At 36.8% G+C, this 16,610-nt stretch overlaps 2 protein-coding genes across 5 annotated transcripts in view; both read right to left on the bottom strand.

Moving 5' to 3' along the window:
* Positions 1 to 7,571, bottom strand: part of LOC121390225 (vesicle-associated membrane protein 3-like) — a 44,769-nt gene extending 37,198 nt beyond the window's left edge. Inside the window, exon 1 of one of the 4 annotated variants that reach the window (XM_041521996.1) lies at positions 7,455 to 7,571. In XM_041521996.1, coding sequence (XP_041377930.1) covers positions 7,455 to 7,456 — 2 coding nt within the window. In that variant the 5' untranslated portion in view covers positions 7,457 to 7,571. The remainder of the gene's footprint in view (positions 1 to 7,454) is intronic. The other 3 variants (XM_041521995.1, XM_041521994.1, XM_041521993.1) reach the window with 3 other exon arrangements.
* A 7,101-nt stretch (positions 7,572 to 14,672) lies between these two features.
* Positions 14,673 to 16,408, bottom strand: LOC121390081 (retinol dehydrogenase 14-like). The gene has a single exon (XM_041521790.1). It carries the CDS (start codon positions 16,370 to 16,372, stop codon positions 15,419 to 15,421), a length of 954 nt encoding a protein of 317 aa, XP_041377724.1. The 5' UTR covers positions 16,373 to 16,408; the 3' UTR covers positions 14,673 to 15,418.
* Between the last annotated feature and the right edge of the window lie 202 nt (positions 16,409 to 16,610).

Genomic DNA, 16,610 nt, shown 5'->3' with positions numbered 1-16,610 from the left:
CAGATTTGTTAAAAACAAAACTGTTTTATGAGGTAGCCAGATACTTCAAGTGTTATGGCTGGTCGGCTGGATGTACTTCTATCCGACAGACTATAATACATGTTGGAACTGAAACAAACGGTGGCTGGCATAAAGGTTACAGGGAACAATAGTTCAAAATTTTAGGTAACCAGAAATCGGTTCACGTGAGTTTTACTTAGGTAACTGATTGTTCGGTTACATGAATATAGTTCTCGTAACAGATTAGTTAGGCCTACCTAATCCTAAAACACTTGAACTATGGTTCTGTGTTACATTGGTGATTCAAATATATTTCAAACAAACTAATTTTCACTTTCATGACTGATATATGGTACTTTTAATTTTAGAATGTAGTTGTTCACCACGTAACCAATTGGCGGTTCTCATGATTTTAAAGTTGCATAACCGACACGTGAACAGAACAACGGTTCTCGTGAAATATTGTGCCCTGGGTTACAAATCTGGGAAATCCTGTATTGGCGAGTGACAGAGCTAGCCCTGCTGTACCGAAACTGACAAGTTAGCGACAGTATGCATATTTGAGTGATTATCAACCAGTCTATTCTGTGTACATGTATTGTAATGTAATATATGATTCAACTGACAAAATATTTTACTTCATTCAGTCTACCAATGATTACAACCATGCCAGTTTATGTGGTAATCTAATATTGGCATTCTTCAGATGCTCCCGTAAACATTTGACAAGTATGACGATGGTCTTCTCCAAAACTCCCAGTGAACAGTGATGCAAATGAGACTTTGACAAGTACAGCATTAAATAAATGTTGCTTATTTAGGTTTGTTTAATATTACACTTAAAACGTGACATTTAATTATATGTTAAAGTGGAAAATAGCCATTGTCAACGTCCCTAACTGCTTTAGGCATTAAATTCCATTCGGTTTGTTTTCTTGTGCATGGTTTGTGCAATCAATATCTGACAGGGTTAAAAATTTGCTAAGGGCTACTAAGAAGTTTGCAAAGGTAGTCCATTGGGCGACCGTTGATTTTAGGGTTTGGCGAGTATGGTACAGGTTAAAAAAGAAACGCTATTCATGGATGTGGTAAAAAGGAATCATATTTAATTAGCTTACATTATTCTGGGACAAAAATCTAAATCTATCGTGTAATTTTAACTTACATTAACATGAGCGTATACACGCATATAAAATAGCAATGACATTTTCCATTACTACAGGGCTTATTCCAAAGGTCAGTGAAGGTACTGTTTTAAGTTTAAGCGGTTTGCATGAAATAAGAACAGATCAGATCTAAAGTAACACCAAAACTTACATGATGACACAACTATCCAAATATTACTGTAATAAACAATAAATACATTTTTGTGCTTTTGATATAATAACTAAGTACATCGTATATTTTGGTAAAAAAAAAAAGAACCTTTTTTTTTGTCACAGATTTATTTTTCTTTCCAAATTTATTTTATTAGTAGCCTACTACTGTAGCATTTACAATAACCTAATTAAACGCATATGTGTGTGTGCTTCATCTGTAGGTCAGCCAGTCCCGAGGAAATCCGTTACTGGTGATTTTACACCATTGCATCACCACAAAATTTATTTCTTCCCTCTTGCATTGCCAAAGAGGACTGCCACCCCACACTAGTTTATATATAATAAAGCATGTGCAATTCTACCTTTATTCTCGTTGTACTGCCTTATTTTATTGTTTACTTCAAAGACAATGCAAGTCAAACTGCATGCCTTGGCTGTTCTAGCATTTTGTCTTCAACTCTGTATTACAAATGAGATTTAATATGTAATTTGTAAAGAAACATTTTTATTTATACTGGATTTCTTTTTTCAAAAAAGTGTTATTTGAGTTGTTATGGGTTTAAAACTCAAGAACATGTTTTTATATGAATTTAAACTTTATTTATTATGAAGTTACATGCCAATTCATCGGTTTACTATTGAAGCAAACGGACTATATACGATGAGCACATGGTTATTATTCAACAAAGGACATTCTACTTTTGATTTTGGCTGTGCGGTTAAATTTGAATGTGATAATTGGCGGGCTAGTTGAATTTGAGAAGGGCCAGTAAGATTTTTCTGTTGGCGACCATGGTTTTCATGTTAATTTTCAACCCTGATCTGATTGGGAACAGTTCAGTTCAGACAGATAAATATCTAAATACTAAACTTTACAAATCCCTCAAACTATTAATTTAGTTTTTGTTGTTTTTATTTAATTCCTTAAAATTACCAATATCAGGTCCACTTACTTCGTAGAAATTGAGTTAAAATGGACCAGGAGGAAGGTGAATTAACATTCTGTGCGTGTCACATGACCTCATATATGCCTGACAACAAGGTTAAATAAATCATTGAGTTTTATAATTTTCATTCCCTGTTGTTTGGAATTTTTATTATTATTATATTAGATCTGCAAAAGGTATCCTATACTATTGAGTAGTACTTAGACACCATCCATTCAGAATTATAAATCATTTTAAGTGCATAAACTGTTCTAATTAAGAATCAGTTCATTAGAAAATTTATATTTTACAAACTATTCACTTGTGGTTACATTGATCATGGGGAACAGGGTGAACTGACAACTCTTGACAGAGTTTTTCCTTTTTAAAAAATATTAAACTAAAGTCCGAACAAAATTGTTAACAACTACGACAAATTACTTTCCTACCTTTAATTATCGTTATATTTCCCCCAAATTTTGTCCACACACAAGTTGTGAAAAAAACATTACAGTGACACAGATTCCACATATGAGACTGTAACAATGTCGCCAGTATCGACTTTGCTGAGATAGCATAGGGCAAAATACATGCAGTTTTCTGCCATCTGCCATTTTGCTTTTTTATGGAATACTCTTCAAGAGGGTGAAAGCCTCCAAAGTATGTGACATAATCAATATAAAATCAATGATTTTTAGTGACATATTTAAACAAAGAAAAAATTATTTTAAAAATTAATATGTCATCATGTTTGCTTTTATATCATAACATGTTATGACGTTGCTAGATTAAGTCATATCCTTTCACCCTTCTTGGAGACATGGTTATCATCTAGTATGTGGAATCTGTATTATTGCAATGGTTTTACCTAGATTTCTGTCTGGACAAAATGTGGTTTAAAATCTAACGAAAAATAAAGATAGGCGAGCAGTTTATCGTAGATGTTAACATTTTGGTTCAGAGTGTCTACTGTCCATATTTCAGAAACATATTCCTTTCATGTATAGTGGCCTTTAAAATTTTAAATAATGAACTGTGGGCCGGACTTTGTTATCACAGAAGTGTGCAATGTAGTCCACTTGTAATGCATATAGTTGATGAAATTGTTGGCCCATTAATAGAACAAGTATGACTCAGTGATTTTCCGTTTTTAAAAAAAAGCTATTTTCAGTTTCATGTTTTTGTAAATTCCGTTTTATTTCCGTTTCAGACTACAATATGTAATTAACATTTGAACTAACACAAGTTGTGACAAATTAAAGGGTCCGAAAATTTACTGGTGTCGACATGTGTCGCTATTTGTCATTAAGTCAAAGTAAGCCTACATATGAGTAGCGAAAAATCACATCAGGAGCAAAGGCTACAATGTAATAACTACATAAAGTATGATTGTCCAACAATTAAGTGCACTGCTTTATTCAACAGGGCTTAGGGTTCACAAAATGTAAACATTTATTTTATCATCTCTTTGACAGTCTAACGTCGTCTGCAAATTGAAGTATGCTCATGACACAGCGGAAATAAAGTAACATTGCAACGTTCAACCAGCCGTTTTTTGCTTAACGTTTGCAAACATATTTTGATTGGTGGTTCCCAAAATGGTCATTCGGTTTAATGTGTAGCATAAAAATCTGTCTTCCGAGACAAGCGTTAGCGACAAACTACTGGCTAAGCTTACTCCTGGGAAAAAAAAACTGTCCCATCTGCGCAGGCGCAGCAGACTAAGTAGTAAACCAGCCCCAAGTTCAGCCAGCAAATGTTTCGCTAACGTTCGCGAAGTATTTGATTGGTTCCCAATGTGACCATTTGGTTTACCGTGAAGCACATAATCCAGTCTAGCATTTGCCAATAGTACTGCGCACGGATCAATCGTCAGTTTTACAGCGTGTGGCAATAGTAATAATAAATTAATGTTTTTTAACGGGAAAATCGTAATTCCGTTTCCAAATGTAAATTCTGTTTCACAATGGGAATTCCGTCCGTTTTCCGCGATCACGGAAAATCACTGGATCTACCAGTGAGTGTGCTCATGAATCAAAACAAAATATATTTTAAAAACAAAGGCAATGAGCAGTAATGGACGCTGTATTCGTGGGGAAACTCAGTTTTCCTGAAGAAATTAACCCATACATTCAGACAAGAACCAAGAAAATATGAACTGGAGACTGAGCAACTGTGATGAAAACAGACGTCAGAAATGGGGTAGTAAACGTCGCATGTTCCCTAAACAGAGGGAAGCAACTCACCCTGCACATTAAGAAAAGTACTGACTTAACCTGCGCTATGCACAATCTTTTTATGCACACTTTGGCTTTTAGAAACATATTCTTTTCATGTATTGTGGCTGCATGCTAACCTGGGGTCTAATTCACAAAGGTCTCTTAGGCTCTGCTAGACAACAAAACATCCTCTTTGCAAGTCTTTTAGCATTGCATTGCGAGATCGCAAAGTTGCGAGTTTAGTAAATTAGGCCCCTGCTTTGTAACATGGCTGCATCTGTGCAATAATTATGTTTAACTCCTATTATATGATTTGCTCAACCATCTCTATGTATTAAAAACAATAAAGAAAAGTAATTTTAAAAAACACAAAATAAAACCTTGCGGCTGGTCAATTATTATCTGATGTCCGTAGACAGATCAGGCATTCGACAGAGTATGACAAATATTTTGAAAAGTCACTAGCCACAGGGCTAGTGGGTTTGTGAAAACCACTAGCCCACCAAGATAAAGCACTAGCCCAAATTCCAGATCAATTATAACTGGATTTTTATATAATTTTGTAACATTACACATTTACGAGTATAACAGTAAAATAAAACAAACACTTAAATCATGTTGTAACTTTCAGTTTTTTGTCGTGTCGTACGTTTGGTCTTTTGTCAAGTGTGATCCATCGTCATTGTCCAGTTTTCAATTTTACCCTCCCACTGGGGAAAAATAATTGAGCAAACTCTTGGTTGGTATCTAAAGACACTATCAAAATAATTAAATTTAAATGAGGGTTCGACAGTGTGACACACGGTAATAGATGGTTCAGTGTATTTGGTAGTTGGTTATATATTTAGGGCCTTCTATTTATGTCTCCAGGAACGGTGATGCCAATTGCTCAAATACAGGGCATTCTCCAGTGTCAGACCGATATCAAAAGAATATAACGGCGACATCTAATCCGTTGTTAATTGATGAACAAAAAAGGTATTATCTTGTATCGGCAGCTGTGACGTATTATCCAAGCCGAGTCATTGCATATGCGGTTACAGTAAATTGTTTTCCTGATTGCCGATAACCACATGTCAGCGAAGTGTTAAATTAGAAAACAATAGGTAAATAAAACAAACACTGAAATTCAAAGCATGGCTGGGGTTTACTTGATTGAGATTAACCTGTCGTCGCGATTGGTGATTTACAAGTTCTTAGTCTAAAACATATGTGCGAGATTAACTAACACGTGAACGTGTCTAACCAATCAAAAGACACATGTCATTAGACTTATTTCCTGTGCCAGAAACTTGAAAGGGAAAGGTAAACAATGCATGCTGTAACTGTGACGATGTAGAGATAGTATGTTACTGCAGTTTGAAGACCTAGCTCAAGTGGATTATTATTATATACTGATTGCGTTGTTGATATTATTTGATGACAAACGTCACAATCAAATTTATTAAACGAAATTTCAGCTGAGAGAAAAAGAAAAAAGAAAGAAAGAAAACCCCCCCAAAAAAACCGCGACCGAGCGATAACGAGAGGAGGGGGGAAAACCACTAGCCCACAGGGCTAGTGGTTTTGCATTTCTCACTAGCCCGACCTTAAAAACCACTAGCCACGGGCGTGGGGCTAGCGGATTTGTCGAACTCTGCATTCGACATTGTCACGATAATCTAAATTTAGACAGGAACTGGCATGCTACATCAGCCACACTTATATTACGTAACGTATTGATATGGTTGGGAACCAGCTAAACCGCTAAGCTATATTTGTTCTGAAACTTCATAGTTAGATTTTTAGGGGTTGTTTCCTTTTTAAATTAATGTTAAAGCGACTGACAGCGAGAAAAAAAACCCACAAAAAACTTGCGGCTGATAATTGTATATAGACTGTGTATTCAACATTGTTGGGTTGATCTAAATTTAGACAAAGGGACTGGCATACTACATGAGCCACAGTGGTCTTAACACTTACGTTACGTCAAATGTATTGATAAGGTTGGGAACCAGTTGGCGTCGACAATGACGCACACATATTTTATTTAGGAGTATTTTATGTAAATATTGCGTCAAATACGCAGGATTCCTGCGTTATGTGAAACCTTGGCTCAACCGATTAAGTTAAATCCCTCCCCTTTCTTGTTTACTGAATCATGGCCCTTTGGCAAGTTTGGGTGGTGTTACACTTTTGTTTACTAAAAAAGATTTGTTTTAAGCCCACTTTGTACAATTTTTTTTATGTTAACTGATTGGAATATATTTTATTTCACATACAATAACTAAAAAATGCAGAATATTATTTGGCAAGAGCTCCACCCGTTCCCCCCATCATTTATAATAGTTTAGGGTTAGGGTTAGGGTTAGGGTTAGGGGGCCCCATGCCCCACTTTTCTATATATACCCCATCAAAAAATCCCTCTTTAGATCGATAACTAATGGGGGGAACGGGCGGTACACTTTCCTATTATTTCTGTAAGTATCGTATTCATTGTTCTGTCGTTAGCCAAACAGAGTTTGCGACAAATATTTTGTGTGCCTACTTGTTTTTCTTTGATTTGTGCAGTCTGTTGGGTGTTTTTTGTTAATTCAACAAAAGTATTCTGATGTCAAGCATCACGCTTGTGCATATTTGTTTAAAAACAAGCCATATGTAATAGATATGTTCATGGGATAGCCTGGTTAACGTTTTTTCGCAATAATATTGCCAATAATAATATATTCCAACATTTCCTTTTATTATAATTAGACGCGTATCTTATTAATTGCAAAATAATATATGCCATCATATAATAACTAATTTATATTAACATATAAGAAACATCCGATACTTTACGAATCATATTACACCACCATAAAATTAGTCTTTCGTAAAACGGAAACGATTTTTTCTCCAAAATCGGCTGCAGAGCTAGAAAGAAAACATGCACAGCGCATAAATAACAGTTTATTATTTGTGCAAAGTATATTTAATAATTCCCATGTTTGTACAAGTTGATAACTTACATCTTGGATTACTCGTGAATGCTTTTTCTCAAACAATATTTAACTTTCAATCTATCGCCAAAACCCCCGGCAGCAGCAGAATATGGAAACAAATATGGCGACCGAATACAGTCTGACATCATCATCCGGGCACTACTTATTAAAGTAATCATTATCATGTGAGCAGGATAATTCATGAGAATAACGTGTGTCCGTAGCCTAGTCATGTTTAAAAATATATGCTCATGACAAATTTAACAAAATTATGATACGTGTAATAAATACATGTATTAGACAATAAAATAAATTACAACAAAAACATGATATGCATGGATGGTATTGGTAGGCTAGTTATCCGGCCTGTTGTGTTGATAGAAATACATAGGCTAAAAACTTATTATTTTTCTCCTTATACTTGTTAAACTTCTTTATTTAACAAAAAAACAAACAAAACAAAATCTCTTTTGTTACTTTCTTTTATTTTTTTTTGTTGTGTATTTTGGGAAGGTTTGTTGGGGGTTTATTTATTTATTTTCTTGGATTGGGTGTGTGTGTCTTCGATAGTCCTTATTTTTGTAGGATGCAAAGCTGCATTATTTAAAGTTTGTTTTGTTTAACGATACCACCAGAGAACAATGTGGGATTTGTTTTTTTAATCATCGGCTATTAGATGTCAAACATTTGGTAGCTTTGACAAAGAGTCTTAGAGAGGAAACCCGCCACACTTTTCCATTAGTAGCAAGGGATTTGCACCATCTCATGTAGACATGATAGCTCATACCACGGCCTTTGATATACCAGTCTGCATGAATTTTTTAAATTATTATTATTATTTTAAATAGCTGTTTTCTGCGTACCGTACATATATAAAAATAATCTGAAAATCAAATCCTGTCCTATGTAGAACATTCAAGTTGTTTTTAGTATGTCACTTGAGGTTGGAATTAAAACTTTGTTTTGTATAACGTACAAACATACATACAAACCACATACATACAGACAAACAGGATAGCACATACCACGATCTTTGATATACCAGTCGTGGGGTATTGGTTGCGGGATGGGGGAAAACAAAGAATGGGTCCACCGAGCGGATTCGATCCTTCGACCCATTATGCAGGCACATGAAACGTGATGTAGCCTACCGTAGATTAAAACTCGGTGGTGTTTGACTCCGTGTAGGGGCTCCCCGTGGCTCATACAGAACACTGACTATGCTAATGTTAACAAGTTGAATCTGAACAATAAAAACTGTATTCCATTATCAAGACATAGTTGGACAAAATCTCAAATTTGGGAAGAAAAAACACTACCGACCCTGGTGGGGACGCTTGTGTTCCCTTGCACGTGCCAGCGAGGGCGAACCCCTCCCCCACCCCCAACCCAAACCCCTTTCCTGTTCTAGACGGAAGAGCCGGCGGAAGTAGACACATGTGCCCATGACAGGAGTGTGCTACAAAAGCTTGCTCTAAATGTGCACGTAAAACCCTTTGACCTGACCTACCTGTTTCATCCCTCAGTCGCAGTCACGTGACCCCACACGGTTCAGGTCAAGTCAGGTCAGGTCAGGTCAAGTAATAGGGCACATTCAGAGCAAGCTGTTGTAGCGCACGCCTGTCATGGACGCATGTGTCGACTTCCACCGACTCTTCCGGTAGCTCATACTGGAACCTTGCCTATTGTCAAGTCAGGTCAGAGTAGGGCACATTCAGAGCAAGCTGTTGTAGCGCACGCCTGTCCTGGGCATTGATGCCTGCCCGTGCTCCTCCGTCCAGGACAGGAAAGGGGTGGGGTGAGTTGGGGGGGGGGGGGGGCGCCTGCACTTGTACGTGCAAGGGAGAACCAGCAGTCCGACCGGGGCCGGTAACAGGCGGAGGGTGGTTAGGTGCTATGGAATTTGGAATGTCCCATAGGATTATAGCCAGATAGAAATGGTGCGCATTTCTGTGAATGAAGGTCCGTCAAAAAGTAAAAAAAAGAAAAAAAAAAGGAGCTACATATAGTTTTGGAATTAATGTGCCGAGAGTAGCTCGTTAAGGGGACCTAGTAGGTGCTGAGGTGTCTTCCTAGGTTGTCCACAGGGGCCCTTAAAAGGGTCTGAACCTGTTCAGATCGTGGCATGACAACCCAGGGTCACTCGTAGCAATATGGTTCAGAAGAGGATTACTTTTATGACTGTAACACCTTGTTGTCCAATACACAGTAGTCTGTCGAGGCTGTTATTTCCATTGTGTGATAAATATCAGGCTCAAAATGAACTTTGAAGCAAGCTTGGCATTTCTTAATTGTAGTTAGACGTTTACAATACCCTTGCAAATTACAATTTATTGCCATCACCAATTAAACAATTTTATAAATGAAGCAATGCAATCAATCAATCAAATCATTTATTTATATATGGATCATATAAAAAAAAATGACATGGTATACATTGGACAACATAATAAGAATATAAAATGGTTAAATCAGATACATAGTAATAGTAATGATGACAATGATTATATACATGTAATAGTTATACGATATGTACACGTATATGTATGTAATGTGTATACGTGTTAATTCAAGTTGTTGTAGCAGAGGGTCTGGTAAGTTAATTTTGCCTATGCAGTTGACAACTTGGGTATAGTAGAGATGGACAAATAAAGACTTCATAGGCGTACGGGCTCCCATTTTTTAAGGGTGAAGGCTGATTTATGCTCAAAATTAACGAAAATGTCCGAATCTGGATAACAACATTTATTCATATATAGCATTAGGCCCTACTGCCGAACAACTATAGGGACTAAGTGTTGCAAACGAATCATTTCGTATTTTGACATGGATTACAACTAATATTGTGTGTATTATGATGGAAATACATGGAGAATTAGAAAGGAAGACGTGTAACGACACTACATAAATTTTAGAATGTCGATGTTATTTACTTTGTATATATCTGTACATATATAGCTCCTTTAATTTTGTTTAAAACTTAAGCGGCGTAATTAATTTTAAAAGTAAATTTATCACAAGGCAACATGGCAGTGGAATTAAGACTTATGCAGTTGATTTTATTATTTAGGATATTTTTGTGTGTACTTGTATATTACAAAATTAATCCAAATTCGATTAAAAATGGGTTAGTTTGTTGTTGTTTTTAGCCTAAATGTGAACAAGACCTGTGGAAATAGGCAGTTCCAACAAGCTAATGTCAAAACGAATGTATCAGTCACGATTGAATTTTGAAAATGTTATGTTTTGCACCATATTATGTTGAAAATATGTTTGTTTCTAGTAATTCTGATGTGTCTAATACAACGAACTGTATTTTTTTCATATTTTTAAAAACGCACGTACCTATGTGAAGTAATGGTTATAGATTCGAGCTCTAGTCTATTTTTAAGGGACATTCTCCGTTTCAACATAGCAGACTCTTGTTTTAGTCTATTATAACTTCATCCAAATGTGTTACAGCTTATTAAATTAACCAAACTTAGTGTCCATTTCCACGTGTTAAAACTAGGGTCTGCCACTTTAAGTAGCTTGTCAATGACGTACTTTTTTTGCATTTCATTTCGTATCTTGCAGCGTTTTAAAAGTACGTTTTGTATCAAAGTAAACATTTATCCATCAATGACAACAAAGTAAACTGGTTTCCCGCAAAAGTTCAATGTTCCGTGTTGCACATACTCCCACTATACAAACCGGATCCAGTGTTTGTAATTTGGTCTCCATTTTGTAAACCCCTTGATGTCTCTAGTAGGCCTACCTGTCAGAAGCATTTAATAGATAATATATATTCAGAATTGGTTAAATATCCCAAAGCTCTGAATTCTACCATAGCTCCGTCTTGTCCAAATCATTCCTAGAACTTAAGAGGGTGTGACGAAGACACGTCTCTTTTAATTATTGATGGGTGAAAACACGTATCGACCACAAGTTTGTTTTCCACATGCAGGACCCGTGCTTTTAAAACTTAAAGTCCAGACTTTAACATGTTATTTGAATGGCGTTGCCACGACGTTAAAGTCTGGACTTTATTAAAGTCTAGACTTTAAGGTTTATAAACACGGGGCGTGGACTCACACTAAACGTCGGCAATTCAATTTGCGTTCTTACGATATGAATTGCCATAGGTCAAAGGCTTTTTTAAATTTGTAATTAATTTGTAATTAATTTATTTTTACTGGCCTCCGGTTATTTTGGCCAGATAGAACACCACATGGCGTTTATCCAGGTTTGTCCTGTGATTAATTATTCAATGTGCTCTAATGGTGTCGTTAAACAAAACACACATTTAACTGTATCCAGGTTTGATATCAATGATAATATACCGTACTGTAATTACGAACAGATAATATGTATATTTACTTGGACGCGCGCGTACACAACGTAACACAAGAAAAATAGCTTTATAGTAATCATATGCATACACAGTAAACAATCAATAACCCAATCTAAAACGGGGGAGGGGTAGGGAGAGAGAGAGAGAGAGAGAGAGAGAGAGAGAGAGAGAGAGAGAGAGAGAGAGAGAGAGAGAGAGATATTGAGAGAGAGAGAGAGAGATATTGAGAGAGAGAGAGATATTGAGAGAGAGAGAGAGAGAGAGAGAGAGCGAGCATAAGCGTATGAGACTGGGGCAGGGGATCCGACACATCCACCCCGGACAGTGTTGGTTAAAGAGGAAAACTGCTACATTTGTTTCATTAGTAGCAAGGGATCTTTTATATACACTACCCCACAGACAGGATAGCAAATACAACGGTCATGGTGTAATGGCTGGAAGGAGAAATAGCCCAATGGGCCCACCGACAGGATCGATCATAAATTCACTATGCATCAAGCAAGTGCTTTACAACTGGGCTACGTCCTGCACACCCCCCACACACCCCACCCCACCTCCCAGTGTTGGAGCAAATTCTTACATTTTGTCAAAACAATTAAAACATTCGGGCAAAATGAGCTAGCCTGAAACCTTTTCACCACATAGTTCCATCATGATGTTCACAATATTAGTTGTATGACATTTGAAAATGCATAGTGATTCATTTGCAACCATATATAGCTGTTTGGCAGTTGAGTCAATATAACTGAATATTAACCAGATTCGAGCATTTTTGTTTAATTCGGGTAAAAGTCACACTGCCCCCTACTAAAATGGGAGCCTGTGCGCCTATGAGACAGACAGGGAGAAAAAAGAAAGAGAGAGAGAGAGAGAGAGAGAGAGAGAGAGAGAGAGAGAGAGAGAGAGAGAGAGAGAGAGAGAGACTTTTGCCAATCTGATTAAAATTAGCTCTACTGGTCTACCAGTAGATCTAACAGAATTGCATGGACTCCCATGTCCAGGTGACATTTCATATATAAATAACAATTTAAATATCAACCAATTACACTTTGCCTTTTATAGTGTTATTCAGGAGCAAACAAATTCTAAAAATACCGGCCGAGATTACTTATGCAATAGGCAAACTTGTTGGTCTATTTCAACATTGAAAAAACCAGGGGGAAAAGTGCAGTAATAAACTCTGTATTGTATACTAGTATAAAGCGATTTTATCGCTATACCATCATGGGTTTTTTTTTGTCTTGAAACAAATTTTATATAAAATTTTATACTGAAATTAGTTTCTGACATACTTCGTAATTCACCCGAATCATTTCGTATACCCTCGGCACAATCCCGAATGTTTTCCAATTCTTTTCAAATCACTGGCATGATTTTGCAAGTAAGGTTTTGATTGGTCGAATGAAAGGTCAACTGGACATGAGGTCCAACGGGCTGCTGTTAGATCCACATGTAATAATGGAGCTAATTTTAATTAGATTGGAGTTTTGCTTAACGACACCACCTAGAGCACAATGATAAATTAATCATCGGCTACTGGATGTCAAACATTTGGTAATTCTGACATGTAGTCATCAGAGGAAACCCATACATTTTTCCTAATTGCAGCAAGGGATCTTTTATATGCACTTTTCCACAGACAGGAAAGAACATACCACAATCTTTGACCACTTATGGTACACTGGTTGGATCGGGGGAAAATCCAATCAGTTGAATGGATCCACTGAGGTGGTTTGATCCTGTGACGTAAGCACCTCAAGCAAGCACTCAACCTACCGAGCTAAATCCCACACCAGAAATAGAGAGAGACAATGTAGTGGGCTCACACTTTCCCCGTCAAAAAATGTCACCAAGTGATAAATACTGAATTCAGGTACACTAAAGAGGCCAGTGATAATGACTGAATATAAAGTTGTGAGTTACTTTTCACTATGGGTATTGGTATTGTCAGTTACCTGTATATAGTTGGGGTTAATTAATAAAAAATTCATTGGTGGATCTAGTGGGCGTCACCGTTGTCCCTCCTTGTGTCTGCCTGTTTGAAGTTCTTTTTTTTAAAACAATTAATCATCCATAATATACTAAATAGCCATGAAAACATGTCTCTGTGTATCCTTATTTCAAGGTTTTCCAGTAAGCCCCCAAACACCTCTACAGATGTCTTTAATTTGGCAAACTCAAATTTCACCACACCATTACAAAACCCTGGGTCTGCAGCTGTTTTTATTACCTCACCACAGAATATACTACATAAATTATGGTTACATGAACACACAGATACATCTCGATACAAAATACATACACGAAGAAAGGAAGAAATCTTTATTTAATGACGCACTCAACACACAGTAATTAGTTATATGGCGTCAGACATATGGTTAAGGACCACACAGATTAAAGAGAAAACCTGCTACTGCCACACCATTGGCTTAGTTACTTTTTTTTATTAGCAGCAAGGGATCTTTTATATGCACCACCCAACAGACAGGATGGTACATACCACAGTCTTTGTTAAACAAATTGTGGAGCACCGGTTGGAATAATAAAGAGCCCATTTGGCCCACTGAGAGAGATTGACCCATGACTGACCATGCATCAGGCAAGAATTTTACCACTGGCCTACTTTTCACACCATACATGCATGAATATAAATACACTGAATAATGCTATCACTGTGGACAAGTCTCCTACATGACGTAAAAAATAAATAAATATTCTAAATCTGTACATTTAAATACAAAAAGTTAAAGTTTGTTTTGTTTAACGACACCACTAAAGCACATTGATATATTAATCATAGGCTATTGCATGTCAAACATTTAGTAATTTTGACATAGTCTTAGAGAGAAAACCATTTTTCCATTAGTAACAAGGGATCTTTTATATGCACCATCCCAAAGAAATACCAGTCATGGTGCACTGGCTGGAACGAGAAATAGCTCCATGAGCCCACAGACGGGGATCGAATCAAGACTGACATGCGCATCAGGCGAGTGCTTTACCACTGTGCTACATCCAGCCCCCATTTTAAATACATTCTAAATGCTTAACTACAATTGAATATGAACAACAGTTTTGAACTGTAACATACTTTGCATTCCATATTGTAGAATTTGTCAAACTATTATATTTTCTTAAAATGTAGTTGCTGTTACATGCATGTTGGAAACGTTCAAAATGTTTTCAAAGAAGATACAAAGACAAAATGAATAAAATCATACAAATGTCAAAATTTCAGATGTACATATATATATATAACATATATGTAGCTGTACAGACATATGCTAAAATTCCATTCCATTAAAAGTGTTGTAGTAAAGTCTTTTGAGCATTTTACACGTAAGCAAATACATTCTCGTTGTACATGTAACTCACAAATCCCAAAATTCACAAAGTCACACTGTGTAATTAAAATTCTATTCTAATTTTGCATATATGCCAAAACAAGCACCAGTCCATACATATGTACAGGTATTTACTAAAATAATAAAATAACACACTATGTAGGTTAGCAATATCTGGATTTTGTTAACACACTATACATTACAAAACACAGGTAAAGATTGTAAATAACAAAACCATTTTAATTAGATATTTCATGTGTCCAGCAATGAGCATCCAATTAATTTAATCCATATTCATGTCCAACAAATTTGCATTATACAGATTTGTTTGTGAGCTTCTCACTAACTTCCCACAACTTTTTAGCTACCGAGTCATCACAAGCAACTTTGGGCCATGGGTCTTCTTTGCAATTACCATAATATTTGCCAGTGGAGTTACTCAGCTCTTCTGCAATACTACAGTATACAACTGTTTGGCATCCTTCTGTTGGCGTTTTGATTCCAAACAACCAAGCCAATGGTGTCAAAACCAGTTTGATACCTACTGGCATCAGATGTCGACCCAAATTTGTTAGAACCATCCCGGGGTGCACACAATAAACATTAACCCCAGTGCCCTCAAGGTTTTTGCTTAAATGTCTGCAGAAGTGAGCATTAGCTAGTTTGCTGTCAGCATATGCTTTCTTTCTGTCATAGTGCTTTTCAGCAAAAAGATCACTGAAATTGATTGAACCATATTTCAGGAGAGATGAAGCCACAACAACAATCCTGCCATGAGACGATTTCAGCATGTCAAGTAACAAGTTAGTCAACAAGAAATGTCCCAGATGGTTCACTCCCATTTGCATTTCAAAGCCATCTTCGGTTTTGGAATATGGACACTGAAAAATTCCCGCATTGTTAATAAGAATGTCCAAGCGATCTTCCTCTCGTCTGAACTCTTCACAAAAAGCTCTGACAGAACGGAGTGATGCTAAGTCCAGACGTTTGACGACTAGTTCTCCGTTATTAGTAAGTTTCCGGATTTCAGACGCAGCCTCCGCTCCCCTGTCGACGTCTCTGCATGCCAAAATCACTCGAGCGTGTCGTTTCGCCAACTCCCGCGCTGCAGCCTTGCCAATGCCACAGTTAGCGCCAGTAATGATAACCGTTTTGCCAGTCAACATCACCTTACTTAAACACATCATCTTGTTGGAGTTGACAATTCTCCGAACAACTAGTAAAGTAACTGCAGCGGATGCTCCGGCGATCAGGATCCAAGTAGCCATAATGTGCGTTTTATGTATTTTCGACTTCTTTGTTTTGAGAACACTAGCTCTTCAGGTCAAGCCGGTGAATGGTGTAGTCACGTTTTACGTCGCTCCCATTATAGTGATAAATTGTTTACTTTTTCTAAACTATTAATTGGCTAATTAATTGGCCAATCAAGCCTGAAGCCGAATAAGTTATTGTGTGTAAGTTTGTGCCTTTGGGTGTGCCACTGATAATCAGCTTAAGAAACTTGAT

The sequence above is a fragment of the Gigantopelta aegis genome, chromosome 15 (assembly GCF_016097555.1).
Source record: "Gigantopelta aegis isolate Gae_Host chromosome 15, Gae_host_genome, whole genome shotgun sequence".
NCBI lineage: Eukaryota > Metazoa > Mollusca > Gastropoda > Neomphalida > Peltospiridae > Gigantopelta > Gigantopelta aegis.
This window is presented reverse-complemented; position numbering and strand designations above follow the sequence as displayed.

Bases quoted from the DNA above. Each gene is read 5' to 3' on its own strand.
- LOC121390081 (XM_041521790.1), bottom strand. From the start codon at position 16,372: ATGGCTACTTGGATCCTGATCGCCGGAGCATCCGCTGCAGTTACTTTA.